The sequence below is a fragment of the Parasteatoda tepidariorum genome, chromosome 6, assembly GCF_982258835.1.
Source record: "Parasteatoda tepidariorum strain Cologne lab strain chromosome 6, Ptep-v5.0, whole genome shotgun sequence".
NCBI lineage: Eukaryota > Metazoa > Arthropoda > Arachnida > Araneae > Theridiidae > Parasteatoda > Parasteatoda tepidariorum.
In genome coordinates this window covers 64352970-64371247 of record NC_141760.1, presented here as the reverse complement: position 1 = coordinate 64371247, position 18278 = coordinate 64352970, and the positions used below count along the sequence as shown (strand labels likewise).

The 18278-nt window shown below is 29.7% G+C and overlaps 1 protein-coding gene and 1 non-coding gene across 2 annotated transcripts; both read right to left on the bottom strand.

Annotated features, from left to right (window-relative positions):
• Positions 1 to 4038: 4038 nt before the first annotated feature.
• LOC147808084 (small nucleolar RNA SNORD36) lies at positions 4039 to 4118 on the bottom strand. Its single transcript, XR_015434964.1, has one exon. It is a non-coding gene; the product is annotated as a small nucleolar RNA SNORD36 (small nucleolar RNA).
• A 2913-nt stretch (positions 4119 to 7031) lies between these two features.
• Positions 7032 to 11429, bottom strand: LOC147808083 (uncharacterized). Its single transcript, XM_087166860.1, has 2 exons — positions 10588 to 11429; positions 7032 to 10512 (listed from the first exon to the last, which is right to left on the bottom strand). Exons 1-2 carry the CDS (start codon positions 11427 to 11429, stop codon positions 7032 to 7034), a joined length of 4323 nt encoding a protein of 1440 aa, XP_087022986.1.
• Positions 11430 to 18278: the final 6849 nt, after the last annotated feature.

The following is an 18278-nucleotide window of genomic DNA, read 5'->3' as shown; positions in this document are numbered from 1 at the left end:
ATTTTATATGGGGTAGTTTAAAACGAAGAGCACCGAAGCAATAAGAGTTAGTGTAATGAAGCAATAATAAGTTCTTTAAGTAGTAATCTCGTCATGAAATGTAAACAAGTTACTAGCAATTAAGAGTTTTTTGTTATTTTACATGTTTGTGATGTTGTATAGCAGGGGTTTCAAGCTTACATGAGACCGGGGGCCGCAATTAAAAACGCCAGTCAAGTGGAGGGTCGCAACTTTATCAAAATTTTATATGGAACTCTTTTCTGTTTGAAGGAACATTAAATACTACTGTCAGATTTCTATCAAGTTGTACAGAACAAAAGTATTGAATTATAAATTTAAAATTTCTGGCTGCAAAATTTACAAATGTAAATAATTTCTTCCGAAATGAGTGGTTTCAAAAAGTTGAATTGGACAAACTCTTCGAGAAAATTTCAGATACGCACATGCTAAATTATATTCACAAAATACAAAAAAAAAATTAAATAAAAAAGAGCAACATACACGATTACTTTTGCATTTGAATAAATATTTTCTCGGATGCAAAACTTGAGAAATAAATTTCTTGCTCCGTTGGTATGTTAAATTTCACAGAAACGAAGAAATTAGATTTTTTTTAAAGAAAGAAAAGCATTTTAAATCCATATAGATTTTTTACGAAAATTGCCCGCAAAAAATGTCAACTAATACACTGTTAGAAATTTCTCGGAAAAAATGGTTAAATAACAATTTATTGAATGGTTATTTTACCATATTTAATCAAAACAGTCAAATTACCATAAATAAAATGGTAATCAAACTGTTAAGTTTGAGAAAAACTGTTTATTGACTGCGTTCACCTAATACGGTTAAACAACCAGAATTTTATCTCACCAATTACAACCACCTAATGAAGCAACTTAGTATGCCATTTATAAGAAATAAATATTTTTCCTACATTATTGACTTTTTTCTGCCGAAATAATAATTATCTTTACTTATCGAAAATAGAAGAAAAGTTATTGATGAACAAATTTACGCATTTATACATTATTGAAATTTGGAAGTAGTACTTTTCTTCCATTAAAAAAATCTTTTTTTTATTCTTCTAAGAAATATTTTGGATAAAAGCATTACATCTTGATCATTAAAATAAATCTTAATTTTATGCATTAGATAAGAAAATGTTTTAACACTCTCAAATGAAGAAATTAATTAATTTTAAAAAATCTTTAAAAAAGAATTAGTTTTCTCTCAAAAATTTTTAAGATTTTTTAATATATCCATGTATAAAAACACTAATTTTCTTTTATAAACTCTTAAGGTGTTTTAAGATACCTACCTAAAAACTTTCAGCACAAAACCTTTAAAAAAATTTTAAAAATACTTAACATAACCTTTATCTTACTTTAATAAAAATTGCTGAGTTATGTACGAGCGCTTAAAAACTTAGAGTTTTTTTTCCAAAGGTTTTGAGCTGACTTTTTTCTTAGGTATTGACAAGGATACCAAACATATTTGGATTACAACATAACAAAAACGCTATATAATAATAATGTCTCTAAAAAATCTATGTACTTAATAGTAAATCTAGTAGTAATTTCAAAATATATTTTACTGAAAATTCAAAAGAACGAAAAAAAGATTTACAATTACGAAATCTCGAAATTTATAAAACAATTTTTACTGATCTATGTTAAACAATTCTCATTGAGCATCTCGTTAAATTAGGTAGAATTTATAAAAAAATACCAGCTTAATTAAAAATAAGGCTATTCATACGTAATCTTAAAGAAAGAAAACGTGCAGTAATTAGTTTCAATCTTATTAACCAAACAATATAATAACCACTTAAATTCAATTTTCTAATCAAATTGTAACAAACTATTCTGCTTGATGGCGTTTTCAAGATCTTGTGTTAAATTGAATAAAAGATCTGGAAATCGATTTTTCTCATTCGAAAATAGAACTTGAGCTTTCGAAAATCAAAACAGCAAGTGGAACTATTATCTTGCCTTTGTGTTCAAGAAATCTTCATACTCTTAATAAAGGATTGTAATTTAATTTTTCATCTCAATGAATTATCAAACAGAAATTTAATAGGAATTAAAATGATACCTTGAAATTCCTAGAGATAAAGTTAATTCTACAATATAGTCATTTTGCTTGATTAAAATTTTTATTCACTTAAAAAATAATCGAATTGGAACTAACTGTCCATATGATTCGAGTGCTTAAAAACAGGTTCACATTTTCAAAGATTGCCAGATGTGAAAGAGAGGAAACAAAAGTGATTTGAAATATAAAACGTAAAGTCGTCAACGAAAAATTGATAAATAAAGGTGAGAAACAAAACTAGAGAGGCCCTGTAGTTTTTTTTTTTCTAATATTATTATTATCTTTATTTATCCGTTTTTCGTTGACAACTTTACGTTTCATGTTTCAAATCACTTTTGTTTTTTTCTCATTCACGTTTGGCAAGTTTAGAAAATGTGCGTCGGTCTTTGAGGACTTGAAACGTGTCGACTGTTAATTCTAATTTTTTCTAAGCTTCTAATCAAATAATATCTTGCCGATACAGTTTCTTGAGATTATTTAATATAGACATTTTGATCCTTAGAATTTAAATGTGCGCAAATTACAATATTGTTTAAGCTCTTTAAATCAGTTTTGGATCTACACTGTTAGAATTTTCATTCCAAAATCATAGTAAAAAAAACCGGTAGCAGTCTGTCCATTTAATTAACCGTTAAGTTTACGGTAAAAAAAACATTTTTTACCTCTACTGTTATGAAACCGTTTACAACTAGTATGGTTAAAAAACCATGAATACAAAACTACATATTTTTTTAAACTATTTACAACTAGCATGGTTTCATAACCGTAAAAAAGAAGTTTAACTAGACATTGAAGATAGTTAAGCAGCTCGTGAATGAAAGAAAAGTATTCTAACAGTCGAGGGTCTCATATTGGAGAGTGCAGGACACTGTAAACTCTTCATGTGTTGAAGAGAATGGTGGAAATATTGTGGTGTCAAAGCTGGGATTCGAACCCCCGTTCTGTCAGTCATAAGATAGATTAGCCCCCTCAGCTGTAATATGTACCCGTCTGCAAAGCACTAAGTGGTTTCATTAGGTTGGTCAAGTTGTTGCAATAAAATTCTGGTTGTTTAACAGTATAAGGTGAAAGCAGTTAATAACCCGTTTTTCTCACAGTTAACAGTTTCAATACCATTTTATTTATTGTTATTTGGTTATTTTGTTTGAACATGTTAAAATAACAATTAAATATATTATTATTTAACAATTTTTTCCGAGACATTTCAAACAGTGTAACATTTGGATTTACACATGAAAATTTACTTTCGCTAAATAGACATGTCTTTTTTATAGACGGAATCAGTTTTTTGACAATCAAACTAGAAGTCTGTTGCCGCATTTAGGAAAATATTGTGACTCCAGTAGTTTGGTCATAAGAGAGATCAAAATTTGGAGTTCTTCGAATAAAATTTGAAACCAAGATAACTAAATTTACTTCTTGCGTGTCTGTTCAAGCTTTTTTTCACTCAAATTTAAGCATGTTTGTTTATGTTTGGTTCAAATTATTTATTTTTCTAATAATTCCTAATGTAATTTTTTTATTATAAAAAAACAATTGAAATTTTTTCTTTCATGTCATTTTTATACAATAAGGAAGCAAATACATATTTAATACATAATATATAAGGAAGCGTATACATAAGGAAATACATATTTTATAGCATTAAAACGTAAGGTGAAACTTGTAAATGCAATTCTGAAACTTAATTTGTTACAACAACTAAACACGATTTTGTATAATATTTGAGTAAACACATGTGAAAGAAAAAATTATTGTTCCTTTTGATTCGAAAGATAATAACTTTATCCAGATCCTTACCAAATACTTTTACAAAAATAGTGCCATTTTCTTAGAATAAAAATATTCCAAGCGTAGGTCTCAATAGCAAGCGTTTTGCCTTCTTCTGTGTTAAAAAATTTTTTTATGCGATTCTAGGAGTTGTTTAATGGTTTTCTAGAATTCTAGAATTCAGATTTGAAAAGATCTGCTTTAGAAATTCAAGAGGTTATTCGAAAAATATTTCTTTTTGTACATCATTTTTTTTTTTTTTTTTAGAGATTCAACTCAAACTAATGTTTTATTTGCTTAAATATAAATGATATTTATAAAGTAATGCTATACAGAACTGTTATATTCATACAAAGAATTTAAATCTTTCTTAGAGTGAGTGTCGAATGGCGTGTCCATCTGGGTTTATATTGTGTACGAGTATTTCGTAAGAAGAAAAGGGCTAAGTAGCCAGTGTCGAATGGCGTGTCCATCTGGGTTTATATTGTGTACGAGTATTTCGAAAGGAGAAAAGGGCTAAGTAGCCAGTGTCGAATGGCGTGTCCATCTGGGTTTATATTGTGTACGAGTATTTCGAAAGGAGAAAAGGGCTAAGTAGCCAGTTAAGTTTCAGCCCCACAAATGCCATCACCGCTACCTGTGACTTTGAAGTTGGTTACTAAATTTTTGCACGTATAATTTTACTTATTTGAACTTGATTGTTAAATACTAGTAAACAATAATTAGTGTTATAATTAAAAGAATGATGTTCTCGGTGAGTCATTAAAGGAAAATAATTCTTAAAAAGAATAAGTTTTTTTTAGAAAAATTTTATAGTTTTAAGCACGTTAATGAGTATATTATTTCCCATACTGCGCATATCCTGCAATACCCGTTACAATTATGAAACATTAAGTAAATATAAGAAAAAAGTGGCGTAGACTGTATAGTTTAAAAGATGAAAGGGGTAAACAGAAGAAAAAATTAGATTTAAGGAGTAATGATAAGCTTTGAAAATTTTACAAGCGAATTCTGTGTAAAACTATTTATTTTACAATAATGAAAAACGTAACATAAATTGCGTATGCTAAAAAATATATATATACTATATCAACGAAATGCTGCTTTAAAATAATATTATGAGTTAAATATAGATAGATTTATGCATTTTTGGCTAGAATGTGCAAATCTACTACTACGGAACAATTTTAAGCTGATTTGAGTATTTCTTACAGTTTGAAAGTACGTACGCGCTGAGCACGTAAAGTAAAAAACACATGTTTTATTTTATTTCACTCATTTTTAATGATATCAAAGCAAATCTGGTGCATGCGCAAAGGCGTAGAGGGTTTCGTTTTAAAAAATATACAGTACTATTATTTGATTTTACATAATGCATTCATATGATTATTCATATGATAATAAAATGTTAAATATAAAACTATATTTATGGGTGAATCATTTTTCACATACAAAGCTATTTGAAATTTAAATAATACAAATTGCCAAATAATGTAATGGATATAATCTAAAATTTACAGAAAAGAATCAGTCTTATAGACTTTAAGTTTCTTTCTTTTCAGTGTTTATTTTTTTTTTAGAAAGCATTGACATATAATATCTATTAACCATTAGTTATTTTCCTAAAGTTATAACATTAAATATAATGACATAACTAAGATTTATTGTGCTTTATCATTTACATCTTACATACATAACGCATAGATAAAAAAAAAATTAAAAAAAGTATTTAAGATATAATTATTTTTCCATCAAACTTCTAATATTTAAAGAGCACTGAGTTTCAACAGCAGTTATAACATTAGTAATTAATTACTAAAAATAATTTAGGATAATTACGTTTTATCACTTAAATCTTACATACATTTATATCCGATTATTGTTTCAACGACAGAATTTAAACCAAGTGGATAAAATAATTAGAATTAAAAGTTAACAGTCAATGTCTCTTATATTTTATTCGCTTTTATTAAAGGGTTGCAATTTGAAAGCGTTTTAGCTTTTAACAACTTTTATAAAATTAATAAATCAACTTATACAAAAATAGCTGATGATAATTACATTTAATAATCCAACTGTTCACGCAATGAACAAATATTGATGATTCAACATGAGAATTCGATTCAAATAGACAATAAATTAAATAAATTCATCGGAACAGCAGGATTAAGAATGAAAGTTAAATAGGTTTCAATTTTTAAAGTACACAGAATTTTAACAACATTTATTATTTAATGTTGTTAAAATTCATTACATTAGCATTAATACAATTCATTATATTAATTCATTACATAAACATTTACAATTTAACTAAAAAAATATCTAAGGTTAATTACCCTTTATCCTTCAAACTTACACATATTTATAACAGATTGGTTTTTCAACTACAGAATTCAAATTTTCCTAACGAAATAAACATCCTAAAAGAAAATCCATTTTCAGAGAAAGTAGCTTTTTCTTTCATTCCTTGATAACATTCTATATCGATGGTTCGGGTAATACTGGGGCACACATCTGCATTTTCATCGCACTGTAAAGACTTTTAAACTTTCACAAAAAAGACTAGTAGCTTGCATCTTAAATTATTTATTCACAAGTTAGAGATGCACAAAACAGACATAAAAACGACACATAACAGACAAACTTTAACCAAGACATTTATCAAAATACCGCCATCATCATTTTAATCTCGACTCCACTCTCTTTGGAAACAAACAGAAACCTAAAAGAAAGTTAGTGTGCCATCTAGTGGCCAGTTTCTTACAGTCTTCCTCCCCTCATGAAAAAAACTTTTCTCGAAGGGAAAAGTTTATATTTTTCCTAAAATAAGTTCTTTGTTGGCTTTTGATTAAAAAAAATAAACAAATATAGTATAGAAAAATAAACAAATATAGTATTGAAAAATAAACAAATGCAATATTGCAAAATAAACAAATACAGTACCAGTTCTATCTGAAAAATTAGCACCTTAAAATTTTTGCAAAGCACTGTACCTATCCCTACTATTCTAGATCAGGAAAAAATTAAAACACACATAATATGCAAAATATTGAACCATTTATACAAATACTGGAAATTTAAGAACGACAAAGAAAAAAAAATTTTTTTTTTCATTAAAATATTTATATCTGAGATATTTTATGATGGTATTGATATTTGACCAAATTTTAAGGGATTCGACTCAAACTATCAGCATTCTGATGTTGTTTTCCCTTACGATGTACAATCTCATAGCTAAATGATTGCAGAATTAACGCCCATCTTAGAAGTCTAGGATTTGTTCCAGTGTTTTTTTCCAGCCACACTAAGGGATTATGATCAGTTTGTATAAGAAATTTTTTGTGTCCATCAAGATAACATTTCAATTTTTGCACAGCAAAAATAATGGCGGCACATTCCCTCTCTGTAGTGCTGTATTTTTGTTCTGTGGGTGAAAATTTTTTACTGAGGAACAGGATAGGATGTTCTTCATTTTCTATCATTTGCGAAAGCACAACCCCAATCCCAAGATTGGAAGCATCGCACTGAATGATGAAAGACTTTGTATAGTCCGGGCTATATAGAACAGGATTGTCACAGAGTCTTTCTTTAAGCTCCTTTAATGCCTTTTGGCAAGAACTATTCCAGTCAATATTTGATTTACGATTTCGGCCCTTGAGTAAATTTGTAAGTGGAGCTGCAATTACAGAAAAGTTTTGAATGTATTTTCTGTAATAGCCAGCTAATCCCAAAAAAGCTCTGACTTGAGACTTGGTAGTGGGTATTGGGAATTCTTTTATGGCTTGGACCTTCAGTTCACCCGGTGTTCTTAGGCCTTGTCCAACTAAATGACCAAGGTACTTTACATAAGCTTGGCCAAATTGGCATTTTGACGGTTTTATGTGCAACTTAGCAGCACTCAACTTGTGGAAAATGTCTTCAAGGTGTTTTAAATGTTCGTCCCAGTTTTGGGAGAATATGGCCACATCATCCAAATAAGGCACTGAATACTCTTCACACCCTTTTAATATACTTGCCATAAGCCGACTAAAATCATATGGTGCGTTTTTCAAACCAAAAGGTAAACGCAATGGCCTGAAAGTTCCGAAATTCGTCACGAATGCAGCATACCTTTGGGCATTTTTACTTAATGGAATTTGCCAGTAACCTCTGGTTAAGTCCAGGACTGAAATATATGTCGCAGCAGATACTTTCTCTATCAGCTCTTCAATATTAGGCAACGGGAAAAATTTTGTGCGGGTGACTTTATTTAATCTCCGATAATCAATGCAAGGTCTTGCTTCTTTGCCATGGGTTTCCACTAATATCAAAGGAGAAGTAAAATCTGACTCTCCTGGTTCAATAACTTTTAGCTTTAGCATCTTTTCTACTTCAGATTTCAAAATTTCAGATTGTCGGGGTGAGAATCTATAGGGTTTGGCACAAATAGATTTGTCACACTCTAGTTCAATGTCGTGTTCAGTCAACGTTGTACATCCAGGCTCATTTGAAAAAATGCTGGAATATTTTCTAATTAACAAACAAAGTTCATCTATCTGATTTTCAGACAATCTAGTATTCGATTGAATATTTTGCCAAATTTCTAATAATTCATTGTCTTCAGATTCTAATTCGAGATGAGGAATTTCCTCGTCTTCTTTGGTTAAGTTGCTTTCAACACACAACAAGTTCACATTTTCTTCTCTCTGAAAGTACGGCTTCAGCATATTTGCATGATACACATGAGTTTTATCATTGTCTGGGTAACGAATGATATAATTGGTTTCCGAGAGTTGTTTAATAATTACGCCTGGTCCAATCCAATTAACAGACAGTTTATTTGGTTTGGATGGAGCGATGATTAGAACTAGATCACCTTCCTTAAACTCTCGCTTTTCCGCATTAATGTCGTACCACAGTTTTTGTTTCTCTTTAACTGCTTGCATATTCTGTATAGCAAGTTCTTGGCAACATTTCATTCTATTCAGTAGATCAAAAACATACGAGATCACATTGTTTTCTTCGTCACCTTGTTCTGTTAAGTTTTCATAGAGCAATCTCATTGGAGTTCTCAAATTTCCAACATGTACTAGTTCCGCTGGACTAAATCCAGTACTATCATGAATAACTGTCCTCAACGCAAATAGAGCATGAGGTAAGACTTTCTCCCAATCTGTTCTAGATTCTAAACAAAGCACTCTAAGAATTCGTTTCAAAGTTCTATGCATCCTTTCAACTGGATTGCTTTGAGGATGTCTTACCGAACTTCTTACAACTCGAACTCCGAATTTGTCCAAAAACTCAGTTGTAAGAACACTCATGAATGATGTTCCCTGATCAGTTTGTAATTCTTTAGGAAAACCAAGACGACTGAAAATTTGTAGTAACGCATCTACAATTGTTGTAGAACACAAATTTGGAGTAGGTATTGCATCAGGATACTTAGATGACATGCATATTACCGTTATGATATATCTGTTCCCCGAAGTACTGATTGGCAAAGGTCCACAAGCGTCAACGTTCAACTTGGTGAATATTTCTGAAATTACAGGGACAATTTTCAACGGCGCTTTTTTCTTATCTCGAGGTTTTCCAACTCGTTGGCAATGGTCACAAGTTTTAACAAACTTTTCTACATCACTAAAACAGTTCGGCCAATAAAAAGTCTTAAATAAAGCATCTTTAGTTTTATTTGCACCTAAATGTGCAACTGTACCTTCATGACAAAACGTTTTTAGTTGTTCACGAAACTTTTCAGGAACGACTAATAGTTTTCTTTCCATTCCGTTTTTGTCTCTTTTCTTATAAAACAGCATGTTTCTTTCTAATACGTATTTGTTTGGTTTGGAAACCGACTTTTTCGCTTCATCAATGAGAGGTTTCAATTCTTTACTATCATATTGTTCTTTGATAAACATTTTTGGAGAAGTTTTTATGAGATCTTGCCATGACAGTTCCTTAACTACTGGTAAGACTTCTTCAATTTTCTCGTTATCTTCAGATGTGTTCTCATTCAGCTCTTTGTTAAGTTTATCGTCACACTGGATTTGGCTATCATTTTCAACATTTAAAAGTTTTTTCTGAGCTCTAGTTTGTATGGCATTTAACATATGTACTTGTAAATCTTCTTTAACTTTGCACTCTTCAAACAGCATAGCAGTTTTGTTTCCAAGCAGATATCTACCTTGATCTAAGGAATCTCTTAAGACTGCAGCTTTAGTGATTATGTGTCCCATCTCACACTCCAACTCAACTTCTACAAGAGGCAAACATGTCAAAGTTTCTTCCAAAGGTGTTCTTAACCAAACCTTTTCATTTGTATACATATGTGGTTTCACATACTTGTTGCAAATTAGATCTAGAGTTGCACCAGTATCTCTCAAAATTTTCATCTCAACTCCATTTACTTTACCTACACTAATGTAACGTGACATCAGTTCATCAATACTTTTGTCAGCTACAACATGCGAAATAGATTCTTGAGTTTTCTTTAATTTATCACATTGAGGTCTAAGATGATTGCTAGAGCCACATTCATAACAACGAAGGGGTTTTCTCTTTTCAAATTCTCTATCTCTTAGTTTTTCTTGAGATATTTCCGATTTTGTCAACAATTTCGGCTTGAATTCTTTTTTATTCTCGTTAAACTTAGAGTTCCAATTTTGGTTTCTAATATTAGAAAAATTCCTTTTGGGAAAATCTTTCTTTTTAAAACTCTCTCGAATACTTTCAAAATTGTCCAACTTTTCAGCTAATTCAAATGGAGTGATAAATTTCAGCCAATCTTCTAAGTAATGTTCTCTTATCTCCACAGGTACTCGAAACTTCAATTGCTCAGTTATTATCAGATCTTTAAGCTGCTGCAGGTTCTCAATCTTCAATTCAGTAATCCACTGGGTAAAATAACTAGACAGTTCTTGTGCATAATTTCGCCAAGATTTGTCCTGGGATTTTTGATGTCTATAAAAACATTGCTTCAATTTTTCACTATTCAGTTTATATCTTTTCAAGATAAGATCTTTTACAAAGTCATAGTTAATAGCATCGTCAGGTTTTTCTCTTGCCAGCATGTTAGATAATTCCCCAGGTAAAACCGCTAACAGATAGGCAACCCAATCCTTCTTTGGTACCTGAGCCATCTCTGCTCTTCTCTCAAAATTTATAAGGTAGAGTCCCATTTCATCGTGCTTTTCATCAAATTTGAGAGTAATCTGAGTAAGAGGAATTCGATGAGAATATTCAACTTTCTTTTCTGAATCTCTATTTTGAACAGGATCCTTATTCACCAGTTCTAATTTTTTTACTTCCAGTTCATGTAATTGGGTTTCACGCGCCAATCTATCTTCTCTCTCTTCTTGTCTAATTCTTTCTTGTCTATCTATCTCATCTTGTCGAGTTTTCTCTTCTTGTTTTCTGTCCTCAATAATTCTATCTAAAATAATCTTTACTTCATCTTCCTTATAAGCCGGGCTATTCAAAATTAAATTCTTAATTTCCACTACTTTACTAGAAGAGTCAGCATCAACACCAATTTCTTCACACACTTCTAATAAGTCAATTTTTTTAGCTTTTGCTAAGTAAGCCATGACTTAAGGATTAACAAAATCAGAATGCTTTTAATTTATTTTCCCTTTCCTTCTTTGTATTTTAAATTTAAGAAAATTATGTTATTTATTATTTTAATAAAATAACAATAAGAAAACTAAAACACCGTTCACAACCGAAAGAAAACTTTAAAATGCATTACGAATAACAATTCTAAGATCTATTATTTCGAAAATATAACATCTATTATGCAATAGTAACCAACTAAACATTTTTACGCTAATTTTTAATATACCATAAACAATGCAAAATAGTTTCAAAAACACCTTTTACATATTCAACAAATTGCATAAAATTTCACCCTACTTTCGAATTAAAATCGAAACGAATCAGTGAATAAACTCTATAATTACATATATAAAGCTTCAATCAATAATAAATTCTCATGTTCACTTAAAAGCTTCAAATATAACCTCGTATATATATATTTTTTTTTTACAAAAAATACAATCTATTTAAAATTTATTTCACTATAAATTGAACTTGGTTTTCAATACTACCAAATAAACAAATGCAATAAACTTTGTGCATAAGTCAACAAAAAATTATATTCCTGTATCATAGAATACTCAAGGATAATTATAGAAATATTAAATACAACATTTAATTATTCTTTTCTTTAACTTACTAAGCAATAATCCTAGCTAAAACCACAATGAACAAAAACAAAATTAAATGTTCTTTTCAATAAGTAATAAATCGTTCTTCTTTTTTTTTTTTTTAAACCGAGATCCTTACTCAAATCTCATAAATTATTCATGAACTGAAACTTAACTCATCATGTTGATCTGGAATAAAAATATTACACATACATCTACATTGACGAATGAGTTTACTTTCACTTTCAATATAATTAAACACTATGCTCAATTTCCTTTTTCAAACAAGTTTTAAATCAGAATACACTGAATAAAACAATTTTGTATTTCTTTAAAGCAAACACTTTATAATTTTTGCTTTTTAAACTAATCATTCATCAAAATTTATGTATAACAAATGTTTTAGTAGGGATAAGCATGTGCGTTCAAATCAGAATCCAACGTTTAATACAAAATGTGAATTTAGATTTATATGACAGTATTTAAATTACCCAGATTTTAATACAAAAATTGAGTTTTAAAATACTAAGGCACTTTTCAGATAGAAAAAGTACTTACCCCTAAGTTGTTTCATTAAGAAGGCACTGACTATTTGTTCGTGCCGAACGCTGCCACCAATTTATTTTTAGTCTGTAAAGACTTTTAAACTTTCACAAAAAAGACTAGTAGCTTGCATCTTAAATTATTTATTCACAAGTTAGAGATGCACAAAACAGACATAAAAACGACACATAACAGACAAACTTTAACCAAGACATTTATCAAAATACCGCCATCATCATTTTAATCTCGACTCCACTCTCTTTGGAAACAAACAGAAACCTAAAAGAAAGTTAGTGTGCCATCTAGTGGCCAGTTTCTTACAGCACCCTATTGAAATATAGCACATATAGATAGCGCACCGCAGGATTGCACCTTGGTTGGTTCTACAATTATTTATTACTCTACTCTGTTGTCACAAATTTCTCTAGCTCTCCTTTCCACTGGCAACAGTAACATATAAATGATATTTTGACACGTTTACTGCTTCCTCACACTATATTTAATACTGGAAGATGGTTAGTAAAATTTTTGCTCCAAATCCTTATAAAGATTTCCCCCTACCATCCAGTTAAAGGCATATTAGTCTCTTCAGCACGGTTGGAAAAGTGATAAAATAAGTGATTTTCAATAGAATAAAACTTCCATTACACAACCTACCAGATCAGTAATACGATTTCAGAGCTAAGTTGTCTGTCTACCTCTAAGCAATTTTTAAGAGTTGTTAATTTCATAAGACGTGACCTCCGTAACAAGGAAAGCTTTGCACTACTTATGATTTGTATCCCAAAGGCCATCAACACGTAGGATTAATATATAAATTAATTTAAGTAAATTTTCCTTCTTGAATAATTAGTATTACGCATCATTATCTCACAAATTAAATTTCATACTGACTAAAAAATTGTAGCATTATTTCTGCATCAGATTTTTGGGGTTATCTCAAGGAAGGCTCTATCCTTTACATCCTACCCCTATACGACTTTCCCCTTTACAACAATATAACTGCGTATTACGCTGATGGCAGTGGTAATATTGTCGAATCGAGAAGCCCCTATCTTGCCATCCAAAAATTACAAGAAAAAATTTACATTGAAGATTGGTGTTGAAATGTCAAGTAAATGCTCAGAAACCTTAATTTCTCGCCAACAGTAGAAACCGGGGGGAAAATACGTCAAGGGAGTAACTAGTACTTTTTAAAGATACTATTCAATTTATGATCGAATCAACCCTTTTGGGGCTCGTCCTGAATTCCAAATTTACTTGGAGTGATCACGTCCCCAGAATGAAACGTAAATCAATTGATTGCAAACTTCAAAATCTCCTATTCAGATCTAATTTAGATTTTAAACAGAAAAGTTTTTGTTATCTATTGATGATAAAACTAATCCTAGCATACGCTTTGCCTCTCTGGAGTAAAATATCACCTAGTCTGCTTAAGAAGTTTATACCGAAATAAGAATTGATTAAGCCCAGATGGTTCATTCAAAAGGATGGTATACATCGCGATCTGAAATGCGTTATTTTCACCAACATATAAATAAATTAAATTCTTACATTTTTTACAAGTCCCAACAATCCAGCGAAGGTAAGCTTCATGATATTTTCCAATTTGATATCGTACTAGAAGGCATCAGAAAACGACACACAGTAACCTGCATCTGTACTGATGCATCTCTTTCCAAGATTCAGAAAAAGTAAATACTTCCCTTATAGTGACAAAATACATCTTATATATATAGCATTTGCATTCCAACCAGCACTATATCTATTTCTAAACTATTGAATGATGATGATGAATAGTAATAGGGTTGCAAGTGGCCCAACGTAGTCAGGATCAGTTTTCTACTTCAAATTTAAATTAGCTTTAGTGTGTTTTTTCTGATGAGATTACGAATATTATAACTTGTATACTTCATTCAATTTCGATTCTTTTGCCATTCAGCCGTCAAATGTGAATTTATTTTTTCTATTTTTGTTTATCTTTCGAAATGGAGCACAAATAAAACTTCTGTTTCTGTTAAACAGTTTACAGGAAAGCTACCACATAAATGCATGCAGAGTGCCCTCTGAATAAGTCCTGTATTGCATTCACGTTTCGTTTGTTTAATTTTTCTATTTCAATTTAAGTTTAATAATAAATTCTTCTGAATAATAGACTTAAAATTAAGAATTAAAGGGCAAAGTTATATATGTTTAAGGTTTATTGAAAAATTCAAACTATTAAAACCTAACAACACACACATTTATAACTATAACAAATGAACTAAAATAAAATAGGGCCGAAATGGGGCCAAAATGGGGTAAATTCGAAGTGGGGCCTTGGAGCACAAGTAAAACTTTTGTTTTGTTAAACAGTTTACAGGAAAACTACCACATAAATGCATGCAGAGTGCCCTCTGAAGAAGTCTTGCATTGCATTCATGTTTCGTTTGTTTAATTGTTCTATTTAAATTTAGGTTTAATAATAAATTCATCTGAATAATAGAATTAAAATTAAGAGTTAAACGTCAAAGTTATATATGTTTAAGTTTCATTGAAAAATTTAAATTCTTAAATTCCAGCAACACATTTATAACAATAACAAATGAACTAAAATGAAATATCCAAGGTTAGTTACATTTCTTTATTCACACTTGCATGCATATATATATATATATATATATATATATCAAATCGATATTTCAGCCAGAGAATTCAAATTTACAAAACGGAATTTTTGAGCGAAACAAACCTCCTGAAAGAAATTTCATTTTCAGAGAAAGTATCTTTTTTCTATTCTTTGATACAATTTTATGCAGATGGTTTCTGTAATATTGGGACATCCATCCGCACTTTCAGCGGGGAAAAAATACGATTCCAAGCATTGAAGCATTTCCTAGCAGACTGAAATATATATTTTACAGCATCTCTCACCAGTTTTATTTTTTCCAAAGAAACATATAAAATGATGGTGCTTGGCATCAAAGAGAGATTGATGAGAAACGCAGGAATGTAAAAATGTTGCAACTCTTTGAAAATTCTTGGCAAAAACGTAAACATTAAGCATATCAAAGAGCTCCAAAAATTGTTAATTTTCTTTTTCGTTCACTAAGGGAACTTTGATGCATGTAGAATTTGTATTTTAAATGTTCATAAATAGAAGCATATGAATTAATCGTAGAAGATTTGAACGTATTGATTTATGAGTTAGTTTTGATAACAAATAATTGATTTATCAGAAACGCATGCACTTTTAAACGATATTGCTTCATGCACTCTTAACTTTGTACAGATATATGGTGTTCCGTAATGCCTGCCTTTAATATATACGATGTTTCAAAGTAACGTGACAAAAAAGCAAAGCAGGCATAAGAATACAATTAAAAATCACATAAGGATATAGGGTTATAAAAGCTATCCATTGCAAATTATACGTTTGAGAATGGGGTCTGTTCCATGAGGCATTGATGTAATAATACTCGTCGTAAATGTGCAATAAACGTAGAAATAAAGTTTAAATAAGAAGGATTTTTGTTAATTACCTTGTATATTGCGAATAAAAAAAAGTACGAATGAAAACAAAATTGGAAATCTAAGGTTAAGAACAGGAATGTTAGGAACAACACAGTTTAGTAAGCCAAAAGGCCACAGTGGACTGTACCGCTATAGAAGGAGGGTATTGCGAATAATTTGTAACCCTCTCTAGCAGTTCTGGATAATTCCTGCGGACTTATGTCCGAATGGATTTTTCATTCTTTTCGCGTGGATATTTTGTCCTTTTGTTTTGGATCTAGTTACTTTGAAGTCTGTAGGCTTTAACCCTATTGGTTTACGTTATTTTGACCCACCTTTTATATTTGCAAAGCTTTTTTTAGAAAACTATGTAAAAAAAAAAAAAAAAAGCGTACTGGGGATTACAAATTAATCTTTCCCTTGTGAAAGAACGAAAACGCCATCTAGTTCGAACGAATGACTTCATTTTTTGAACGGCTACTGAAAAAAACTCTTAATATGTTTAATTTCCGGAAGAAGAGGAGATTAAAGGTGATTATGAATAAAATCCCCAAATTTTATCAGGCATTCAAAGGTTTTTTCATTCCGTGTTCCCTACCAGTGATTTGACTGGTTTCGGTAGTAGTTTTGTTCTTTTTTCTCAAAAGTATTTTCTGTGATACTTAATGTGAGGATATTTTTTTAAAATCATTTTTTAAAAAGGATTTGACTTATTTGAATAGAGGTTTCGTTTCTTATTAGTTTATTAATGATTTGAGCTTTCTACAGTACATACAGTTTTTGTTTCATTTTCCCTATGAGTTTAAATATAAATATTAAGACTGTTCATAACAGAACAGCATGTGTATGGAATGCATATCCTTCTGAAAATTAAAAAAAAGGACTATAATCATAGCTATTAAGTTTGTAGCATTGACAAACATTTTTATTTCATTGAAGGAATCTATTATTTATTCTATTTTTATTTCAACATTATTTTTACTCTCTGTGATTGGTTTAGAAGATTGCATCCTTTGAAATATGTTTTAGACTAGCTAAGGTGAAACCATGAAATAAGAAAAATTCATAACCAATAATTTAAAAAAAAGTAGAATACTTTTAATCTATTCATTCTATTACTTTATATAATTCACTAATTATTAACCACTAATTATTACTTTATAGCAACTACTAAACTATCGATTCTTTTCTTCTAGTTTCAAGAGAAAAAAATAATTACTAGTTCCATGCCTAAAATATTGAGAAAAAGGTTTTAAAATGCTCCCATAAAAGATGCAAAAACTTGCGACAAGTATTATTTTATAAAAAATATTCATTTTTCTAAGATATTTGACGACAAATTTTTAATTAGTAACTCTTAAGTTTGCGTGCATTAGTGTCTATATAATCACAAATGTAAACAATATAAATTGATTTCAAGAGTGTTGTACTGATTTTTGAATTTAATTCATTACAATATTATTAGTGCAATCAAAATAAAAATTTTAAGGATGAAATAAAGTTATTAAATGAATCATAATAGCAAGATTGTTTTTGGTATTTGAATTTCTTTTCTATTGTCATAACCTTCTTTATTTGAACAATTCTCGTACACTAAGACATAATGATGCATAAACTTAAAAGTTTCATTCCTTTAAATTATCGAACAATATAATTACTAGAATAATTTGCCTGCTTGAAGTTAAGCTTTATATTCCTAAGACTTTTTCTTTATCTTCTTAAAACTTTATCTTCTCTGAATATGCTTCAATTTTATGCAAGTATTTGACAATGAAAAAGTTTAAACGTAATTGTTTCTAATGAAACAAAATTCTGTTTTAAATTAATACAAACTAAAGATTTTATTAAATCAAAAAGTTAATTCAGAATTAAACATTTATTTTTATTTTAAATTCAGTTAGGTAAAATTTTATGCTCATATTTTAAATAAAATTAAAATTCAATAGACTGTAGTCCTATCTTCCAATATCGATGCGTTTATTTTTAAAAAAAAATTAGAACTGTTTCTCAGTAAATAATTAGTGAGTTGGATATTTTTGAAAACTATAAATAGTATGATATATGGTGCTTATTTAACTACAAATTTATTGTTCTTTCATTATTTGTTAGAATATTTTATAAATACGCAGTAATAAATGCGTAGCTATATCTTTGATATTTATTTAAACTTTCAAGAGCTCTAATTTTTATATGTTT